This window comes from Canis aureus, chromosome 3, assembly GCF_053574225.1.
Source record: "Canis aureus isolate CA01 chromosome 3, VMU_Caureus_v.1.0, whole genome shotgun sequence".
NCBI lineage: Eukaryota > Metazoa > Chordata > Mammalia > Carnivora > Canidae > Canis > Canis aureus.
In genome coordinates, this window is record NC_135613.1 from 69,696,031 (window position 1) to 69,706,176 (window position 10,146).

At 43.9% G+C, this 10,146-nt stretch overlaps 1 protein-coding gene across 1 annotated transcript in view; it reads right to left on the reverse strand.

The window, feature by feature from the left end:
• ZW10 (zw10 kinetochore protein) overlaps positions 1-9,456 on the reverse strand; it is a 30,332-nt gene extending 20,876 nt beyond the window's left edge. The window contains exons 1-5 of the mRNA XM_077893556.1: positions 9,262-9,456; positions 6,201-6,335; positions 1,477-1,578; positions 1,203-1,280; positions 885-1,044 (exon numbers count right to left, since the gene is read on the reverse strand). Of these exons, the coding sequence (XP_077749682.1) occupies positions 885-1,044; positions 1,203-1,280; positions 1,477-1,578; positions 6,201-6,335; positions 9,262-9,366 (580 nt within the window). The 5' untranslated portion in view covers positions 9,367-9,456. The remainder of the gene's footprint in view (positions 1-884; positions 1,045-1,202; positions 1,281-1,476; positions 1,579-6,200; positions 6,336-9,261) is intronic.
• Positions 9,457-10,146: the final 690 nt, after the last annotated feature.

A 10,146-nucleotide genomic window follows, 5' to 3' on the forward strand; every position in this document is an offset into this window, starting at 1 on the left:
AGGGTGTATTTTAACAAAGAATTATATGACTGCTATCTTCTCTTAAAGTCCACTTGGAAATTTACCCAAAATTTTCTGGATTACTTCCTTCAAAATGTCCAAAATACATACGTGTGTGTGTCTATATATGCGCACACATATTCAATGAATCTGGAGGCCCAAGTGGATATGGAAAAGGGGGTGGGTAGACTGAAACAAACTAAATTTCAAGATTCAATGCTAGAAAATATAACAGGTATAATGGCATGTCCTTTATATATACTCTCAGAGCAGATCAAAGAAGACTCATACCTACAAGTGAGCAGAGAGGCTGAGAGCCAAGCAGCATAAAGCAAAAGCCAGGACCAAAATAACCCTATTTCTTCATCTTGCAAAGCACCCCCTATGTCATGATTTTGCCATTTTTTTCTGCAAGGACTGAAAAAAACTGCACCAAACCGCTGTCCTACTGACATCCCCCAGTCTTCTTTCCTCACCAAGAGAAAAAATGGTTGAAGAGCTTTTCAAAGCTTTCTAGCCAAGGTAAGCTGCTGGGATTAGGGCTATTGGGAATGGGTGTACCTACAAAGCAGTGGAAACTGTGTGGTCTTAAACTGCTACCACCTCCTCCACTACACCCTCATCACGTGAATCCCATCCACCCAATCATCTTCCCCTCCTGTGCTCCTTCCTCGTGACGGGGATAAAGAGATGTAAGGAAAGTAAAGTGAGGACACATTTTCCAGGTGAGTTGATCCTAACAAGCATTCTGCAGAACAGAGGAGTCCATGCAGGCTGATAAATGAAACAACCTTATCCACCAATATAAAGTATTTAGAACATATTCAGAGGCCACACTGGTTCAGGCAGATTAAGCAAAGCAGTCCACCTGAGGTCAGCAGCACCTTTTGATGGCGGGAACTTCCATACAATCAGCTTCTGCCACTCTTCTCCAAGGTGATAAAGTATGTTCTGTTTTTGTATTGTCAGCTCCATGCTGAGAGATTTCAACACTTTTAAATCAAAGCATTTTCTAGATTTTAGTAACTTCAAGCATTTCTGTGCCTGGCAATGAAATGGAATCATCGTTAGACATTCCATCTGGACTCAGGGCAATGAGAATATATTTGTATAATGATAAGGGATACATGGAACACAAAATTTACTAAAAACAAGAACAGAACAGTGCTAATTGCTTATACTGTGGAGAAAGCATTTAGTACCTCTTCCAGACACTGAGCAGCAGTGACATACTTCTTCTCCGTTAATGCACAATTATATTCTTCAATAGCAGCAGAAAACTAAAACGATAAGCATAGTCATTAGGTATTTCGTTTTATACATCCTATAATTTCAAGTCTGTTGCTTATTTGTTTTTAAAATTTGAAAAAAAAAATACCTTAGAATCAGGGGGATACACATTTAATAATGAGACCAATTGGAAAAAAATGACTTTCTCACCAGCAAAACACTGAAGTTTGAGTTGAGTTTACTGACCTGCTGCAGCTGCTTAAGCAAACTTAGGACTACTGAGTCTCTTTCCAGCTGTTGCTTCAAGTCTGTAAATTCAGCAGTTGATACATGAAGATCCCGGCGAACCTAATCCACATATCAAAGATAAGTGCTTTTAAGCTATACTATATCTAAGAAATAAAACATTTATGGCTAATCAATAAGCTTTATTATGTGAACATAATTCATGCTGAAATTTAAATGCTGGTTAAGATAGGAATAACAACAACAAAAAATCACAGAATGAATTAGGAAGAGATCTTAAACGGTCCAGTCCACTTAGTCCAAACCATTATCTTATGCAGCAATACCCACTGCCATGAACATAACAGGCTCGTGTTACCACCTAACCTTAATTTAAGCAGTATTTTTCATCAGAGAGCTCATCCATCCACCTGGGTATCCTCACTGCCAAGTGACAACTCATTCTACAGCTGATAGCTCTAACTATTAGATTTTATGTTGAATCTGAAGCCACCTCCAATTCTGTCTTCCCTTTTTCAGGAACTGTACACTACTGATTCCTATTTTCTATATCCTTACCTCTTCCTATTCATTCTTCATTCATGAAATATACACTGACTGAATACCCACTACAGCAAGGCTTCTTCATTCAGGCTTCAACACGCTAAAATTTCCCCCATCTTTGAGAAAAACTTCCTCCATCTCAGCAACCCCCTATTTCTCAGTGGCTACCTTATTTCTCTCCTCTCTCTCACAAAATGCTTCTTGCAGGAATGATCCATACTGTCTTTCTCACCTCATTCATTCTACAATTCACCAAGATCTTGTTTCTACCCGCATCATTCCATCAAAACTATTCCAAAACAGTGCCCCAAACACCAATCAACTCCTTGTGAAATCCAAAGCATACAACATCAGTGTTCAACTATGTATCACTACAGTTACTTCCTTTCCTTACTTCTCTGAAATTATTCTCCATTGATTTTCCTCCTAGTTCTCTGGCCATTTTCTTTGGGGAACTTCATTTTCCCTCTGACCACTTCATACATATTGACAGTGCTCTTTCTCTGACCCTCTTCCTATTCTGAACCAGTGGTTCTCAAAAAACAATCTTTCTTCTTCTTCTCCTTCTTCTCCTTCTCCTTCTTCTTCTTCTTTTTTTTTTTTTTTTTTTTTTGCCTCCCTCCCATCCAGGGACCCAGAGACATCTGGTAGTGTCTGGAGACATTTCAGGTTGTCACAACTGAAGTTTACTGGCATCTAGTGAGTAGAGGCCAGAGATACTGTTCTATACCCCACAATGCAGAGGATAGTCCACCATAACAAAGAACTATCCAGCCCCAAATATCAACAGTGCCGAGGTTGAGAAACTCTGCTCTATAAATTCTCTCTGGACAATCAGTGGCTCATGGCTTCTGCTTTTAAGGACTCCTATCTCAAGTCCCATTACTCTCCTAAGCTCCAAACACATGTATGGATGGGTGACGTGCACATGCAAACTGTTGACTAAAATCCATTTCTCCATTCTCCCACAGTAACAGGGCTACTCAATGAGACTATATGCTGTAGCCTCTCCCAGTGGAATGTGACCATGGGAAAAATACAGCAGCACCAATGAAATACAGCAGCAGAGATGTGCACCCTTTCCAAGTCAGAGTCAAGAAAACAGATGTGTGTCCTCCGTGCCCTCTTTGTTCTTAACCTCTGTACAAAATGTTCAGTCTGCCCACTGCTGTGAGTAATCAATTGTCCATCTCTTACTCAAGGAGTCTCATGTCTTCTAGTAGCATCCATGAAATTGTGGCAGGCTAACCTGCAAGTAGATTAAAATCTCACATCCCAGGGATCCCTGGGTGGCTCAGCGGTTTAACACCTGCCTTCGGTCCGGGGCGTGATCCTGGGGTCCTGGGATCAAGTCCCACATTGGGCTCCCTGCATGGAGCCTGCTATTTCCCTCTGCCTGTGTCTCTGCCCCTCTCTGTGTGTCTCTCATAAATAAATAAATAAAATCTTAACAAACACCTCACATCCCTTCACAGTTCTTGAGAACTGTGGAGAAGCAGCCTGGAAGCCTAGACAACTACAATTCAAAAGCTATTTGAGCTGCTGCATTTCAAGGTCTGTCTGTCTCTCTTTTTTAAAGATTTTATTTATTTACTTGAGACAGAGGAGAGAGCAAGCGTGAGTATGAGCATGGGGAGGGGCAGAGGGAGAAGCAGACTCCCCTCTGAGCAGGGAGCCAGACATAAGGCTCCATCTCAGGAACCCAGGACCCTGGGATCATGACCTGAGCCCAAGGCAGATACTTAACCGACACAGCCACCCAGGTTCTCCTCTCTTTTCATTAAGTCTAGCCTTCATCTTAATACACTCCAACCGTGCAGCTCCGTTTGAATATCCCACAGGTACCCCCACAAAAACCTACTACTCCTTCTCTAGATTCTGTTTCAGGGAATGGCATATCAATGACCTTGTTCTCCATGATCCTTGGATCCTTGGAGATCCGTCTTTCACTCCCCACATCAAGTCCCAAAGATCCCATCTCTTAAATGTCACTAGAATTCATCCTCATCCTCCTCTCCATTCTCACTGCCTTTGACTTGAGAGTAGGCCCCCATCCTTTCTTCAAACTGCAAGCAGAATGGGATTCCTAAAATCCAAACCTGATGTCATCACTCTGCTTAAAATCCTCGATGGCTTCCAGAGACATCAAGATAATGTCCACACTGCCAAACCATATACAAGGTCTTTGCTTACCTTTCTATTCTCTTGTGTCCCTTCCCACCACACTCCTCGCTGAACACGAGTCATGGGGAATCCCCACAGCTCTCCAAAAGCAACATCTCTCCATTACATCTATGTCTCTGCAATGCTGTCCCCTATGTCCACCTAAAATACTCTTCCCTCCTCTTTGTCTAACTACCTATCACTCCAGGTTTTGGTCTGATAGTACTTCCTACAGGAAGCCAAATTAGCTGTATTCTCCCCCTGTAACTGAATTATTTCTAGTTAATGTGTATCATACTATTTTAGTCATGAGAGTCACATTTTGAAATAAAAACTCGCTGGAGCACCTGGGTGACTCAGTTGGTTAAGCATCTGCCTTCAGCATGGGTCGTGATCTCAGGGTCCTGGGATCAAGTCCCACATCGGGCTCCCGGCTCAGGATTCTGCTTGTCCCTCTCCCTCTGCCCCTCTCCCCACTGCTCATGCATGCACTGTCTCTCAGATAAATATAATCTTAAAAAAACAAACAAACAAACAAACACAAAGCTCTCTTGTTCAGTAACTACCACAGTATTTGGCACCTTGTGGATGCTCAATAAGTATATGAAATGACTAAATAAATCACTTTATAATATTTACCTAATAAATCTCATTCTCTTTCTCCAGCCATTAGCTTGAATCTTACTAAGGCTAAATACCCTCTGTTTCTTTCACTGTTCTTCCAACAACAAAATGGTTAGGCGTGAACCTCCTCATTTAGACAAGGCACCTTTCAAAATAAAAACAAGAACTGAATAAATTTCACCAATCATAATCTGGTTAGGGAAAGGTACAGATAATACCTGACTCTCGTTTCTAATACATTTCTAATAGTACAGTCTAAGATTACACTTTTGATTCACTGATCAACTCATTACAAATATACCTTCAAAGTATTATTTGAACTGTGCCAGAGTTGTAGAGTAATAAATTTATTTTTATTAAAATCTTTAATCAGAATTATTGATGAACTGCCTATTAAACAGATTTTCTAGGTAACTAGAAATCCCCATTTATGATTAAAGTTTCATATAGAACTTTTGAAAAACATATCTGCTCACTTTCCTTATTTAGTAACTATCACATAGAGAAAAAACTTGGATGTCTTTCCTTGAGGACTTTGAAAACACTTCACCATCTTGATTTGGGGTATCAACGAGCCCTGTCCAATAATTTAGCAGTAGATGTAGAAGGCTTCTAAGATTATACCTGTTTAATATCAGCTCTACTTCCTTCAAATGAATATGTTTCCTTAAAATAAAGTACAGGAAAAAAAAATCCTGGTGAAATAATGTGAAAAATGTTTTTGAAATTAAAGTGACTATTTTTGTTTCCAGACTGGTTTACTTCTTTTTGTGACAACCGCACTCTGGCAAACATGATAAGCATTTCTAAACCCCACCAGACCTTCCATAAGAATAGCAAGCACTGGCCCTACACAGTGACATGGTACAAGAGGGCAAGAATTCTCTAGGCATCCAGATAAAGTGGCTTTATGACAGGAAGCAGAGTGGCTGTAATTGGCAAATCAAGCCAATCTTCCAGAAGAAGGCCAAATAACCAAGATTATGCTGAAGTGGGAATGTGTGGAGGCCAGCTACAGATATAAAAGAATGTTGATCATTAAGAGATCAAAGTATTTTAAACTAAGAGACTAGAGAAAGGCCAAATGATCCAGAGCTTTATTTTGAAGACAATAAAATTCTGAGATTTTTTTTTTCTGATTTACAAAGTGCTATTCAAATGCATGACATTAGTATTATAGCTTTAAAATTTTACTGTGAAAATCATTTAAACTATAGTTTTGGAAAATATTTCTATTTTAAAATTGGAAGTTACTCTAAAATTATCTAATGCAACTTCCATTTACCAATGACAGTGAGGTCTTGAAAACTTACACACAGAATTGAATTGTCTTAAGAATCAGGAAGCTGAACCACCACCCTACAAACCTAACCAATGTAATGAACCATTTTTACCTCACTCTCTATCCTGGATTTCAGCAGGTCAATGTCCTCAGACAGCTTATCCACTTGGGTAACCAGGTCTTGGGCACTCTGCATGCTAGGCAGGAATTCACTATACTTCTTGCTGATCATAGTGCACACCTCACCCTATAATATAACACAGAAGAATTACAGTAAGATGAGTGGAGAACTCTATTAAAAATACACTGTTTGTCTTCCATAAGGAATCCTCCATGTGGGAGTCTTCTTGCCAGTTACCCACACCCCTTCCCTTTTCCTCCAAGCCAATGGTTTTCTTGAAAAACACATTTCTCTCACCCTTAAGGATTCTATAGCATTATTAGGATGCAAGAAGACAGTGATCACCAAATTCCACCAGTGCCCAAAAGTTGTACAAACTCTGGAAAAGAAAGGGGGAAGCCAGAAGTTCCCAGATTGAACTAGACTAGCTCAGACTATAGCCACCAATTTAATCACATAGCAACGAGAAAAGCAAAATGATAAATTAAATCTACAATCTGTATACTTCAATTTATGAATTTCTATCTTCTTGCTTATAAAATTTTAAGGCCTAATCTTAAAACTCTAATTTAATCTGAGCTTCATCAATAAACAAATTATTGAATACTTTGCACTGAATGCTTTGGAAGATACCAGAAAAAAATTATGCCTTCCCACAAATAAGTTATTTTTAAGTAGGAAAAATACTTTCAGTAACCAGAATATAAAGTAGGAAAAATACTTTAAGTTACCGGAATATAAAAATGTAATACAGAAAAAGCGTTCATATCCTCCAGAAACACAAATGAGAAAGAGATCACCTCTGTTTAAGGAAAAAATGGAGATATTTTTCGTGCAGGAAACTAGATTTGAGATGGGACATGAAAAATGGGTAGAGGGATCCCTGGGTGGCGCAGCAGTTTGGCGCCTGCCTTTGGCCCAGGGCACGATCCTGGAGGCCCGGGATCGAGTCCCACATCGGGCTCCCGGTGCATGGAGCCTGCTTCTCCCTCTGCCTGTGTCTCTGCCTCTCTCTCTCTCTCTCTCTGTCTGTCTGTGTGTGACTATCATAAAAAAAAAAAAAAAAAAAAAGATAGAAATACTACAGGTAATGGTGGAGAAGTACCAACATAAGCAAAATCTGGGAACCAGGAAAAATATTGAGTCTGGAGCATAGAAAGTAATTGCCAAGGGCACCTAGGTGGCTCAGTGGATGAGCGTCTGTCTTCAGCTCAGGTCATGATCCCTGTGGGAAGCCTGCTTCTCCTTCTGCCTATGTCTTTGCCTCTCTCTGTGTCTCTCATGAATAAATAAATAAAATCAAGAAAGAAAGAGAGAGAGAAAGAGAAAGAAAGAAAAGAGAAGAGAAGAAATAAATTGCCAGTTGGGTGAAAATCCAAGTTGGTGAAGGAAACTGAGTGAAAGGTCCAGAACAGTAGGAGCCTTCAGTGCCATGCTAAGGTAGCTTAATAGTCTTTCCACCATTTAAAAAGTGGTGAAGGGCAGCCCGGGTGGCTCGGTGGTTTAGCGCTGCCTTCCGCCCAGGGCCTAAACCTGGAGACCCGGGATCGAGTCCCACGTCAGGCTCCCTATGTGGAGCCTGCTTCTCCCTCTGCCTGTGTCTCTGCCTCTCTCTCTGTGTGTCTCTCATGAATAAATAAATAAAATCTTTAAAATAATAATAATAATAATAAAGTAGTGAAAAATCCTAAAGCCCGTTAAAGAAAAGATGCTCACAACATGAGTACGTACAGGTGAGGAAACCATTTTTATAAAATCTCATTGTCTGTAAGACCTACTTCCTGTGCCTTTATTATAGGGTGGCAGACTTGCTCCCTTAAATCCAGACTTTAGAGGCGTGCACACAATTTTAAACGAAAGCAACAAAGATGCGGGCAAATACTTGCAAGGTAAGGATACCAAGAGAGAGCGAAACTGAAACTGCGACTAGCAATGTGCTTTTTGTGTCTGTATCAATCTCCAGACAGCAGGGTCCACTGAAGTGCTCTTTGCAAATGTTTTACAACACTCAGAGCAGCCTCAAGCGACTGGGGGATGAAGCCCAGAGTTTCATCAACATGTGGATAGACTGGAACTACATAAATTTCAGAGGAGAGAATGGTAACAATTCTCCCCAAAGCTATTTTATTCCTCAGCAAAAGGTATAAAAAGTAGTGGGCGGAGGAGAACACAGATCAGGGAGTGGTCCTGTCCACCTTTCTAGCCTTCAACATGCTCCCTCCCTGGACACCTGGGGTCCCACCTTCCAGTCCCACCTGCCCTGCTGGTCTCCTGTCTTCCTCCCAATCCCCGAAGCCCAGCCTGCCGATCTGCATCCTAGCCCCAACCCCCAGCACCCCCCAGGACACCTCAGCTCCCTCAGCACCCCCCAGGACCCTGCAGTTCCCCCAGGAGCCCGCAGGACTCCCAGGACCCCTCAGCTCCTCCAGGACCCTTCAGCTCCCCCAGCATCCCTAGCACCTCCCAGCACCCCTCAGCTCCCCCAGCACCCCCCAGGACCCCATCACCCCGCAGCACCCCTCAGCACCCGCAGCACCCCCAGGACCGCCCAGCACCCCCCAGCATCCCTAGCACTCCCAGCACCCCCAGCATCCCGAGCACCCCCCAGCACTCCCCAGCATCCCTAGCACTCTCAGCACCCCCAGGACCCCCAGCACCCCGAGCACCCCCTAGCATCCCCAGCACCGCCCAGCACCCCGAGCACCCCCCAGCACCCCCTAGCATCCCTAGCACTCCCAGCACCCCCAGGACCCCCAGCATCCCGAGCATCCCGAGCATCCCGAGCACCCCCAGGCACCGCCTCCCCTCCCCTCCCCTCCCCTCGGTGCGGGGCGTCCGCGCCTCCTTTCCCCCCGACCGGATCCGGGGCCCCCCTCCGAGCCGCTCCCGGGTCCACACAGCCCGCAGCCCTCCCACCTCGCACTCCTCGCGGCTGAGCCTCCCCCGACTCGGCTCACACCCGGCCCGCGCTCAGCGCCCACGCCTCTCCCCGGCCCTCCGCCGACCCACCCGGCGTCCCTTCACCGCCAGCCCCTGGCTGCCGGGCCTTCACCTTGATCTCCTCCACCCGCCGGGTCAGGCGGCTGATCCGAGTGCCCAGGTCCTCCTTCTCCAGCCTCCCCGAGTGCGCCAGGACCTCCGTCACGAAGGAGGCCATCGCCGCGCCCGGAACCGACCGCGACCGGGTCACTCTCCAGCCGCCAGCGCAGCAGCAGCCCGGGCCCGCCGGCGGCGTGGGCGCGCGGACTGCCGGGAAACTGAGTCTCGAGCTGCCCAGACCGCCGCTCGGAAGGTGCGGCCGCACTACAACTCCCGGCAGGCACCGCGACTGTCCTAGCGTGGAATTTCCACGGTGTCCCGTAGTTGGCAAACTGGGGAAGACGCGTTTCCTCCCTGGTGGTTTTCAAATAGTGTGTCGTTTCCCGCCAGTTTTTCCCCTAAAAGAAGTGAAATCTTTTTACTTAAAAACCGGCCGTAAATGAACCTCTCTCAACTTCAGAGCGTTTACCTGTGAAATGTATCCAGCGAGACTACCCGAGGAACGCACTTTGATCTTTTTTTTTTTTTTTGTGAAATATTCACCCTTGAGGGCTGCAGCGTCCATCAGGGTCCGTATGAACAGCGCCCTCTGGAGGTGTGCAAAGCAAGCGGCATCACCCTGCAAATGAAAGTCTAAATTGCACTCCTTTCGTGCTGCAGAGTTTACAATGCAATCTAAGTACATAGATTACGTAATCTCTGTGCAGATACTACATGTATCTGTGTAACAAACACACATGTATTTTTTCTATGTAATACATATTTATATTAATATTATTTCTATTACCTAAGCATAAATATCATTAGAACCGTGTAGACTAGAACAAGATACTTGACAGCCTTCTGACATTACAAATCGACTTTATCAAAAGTTTTTAAAAATTGTTTCTTATTTACA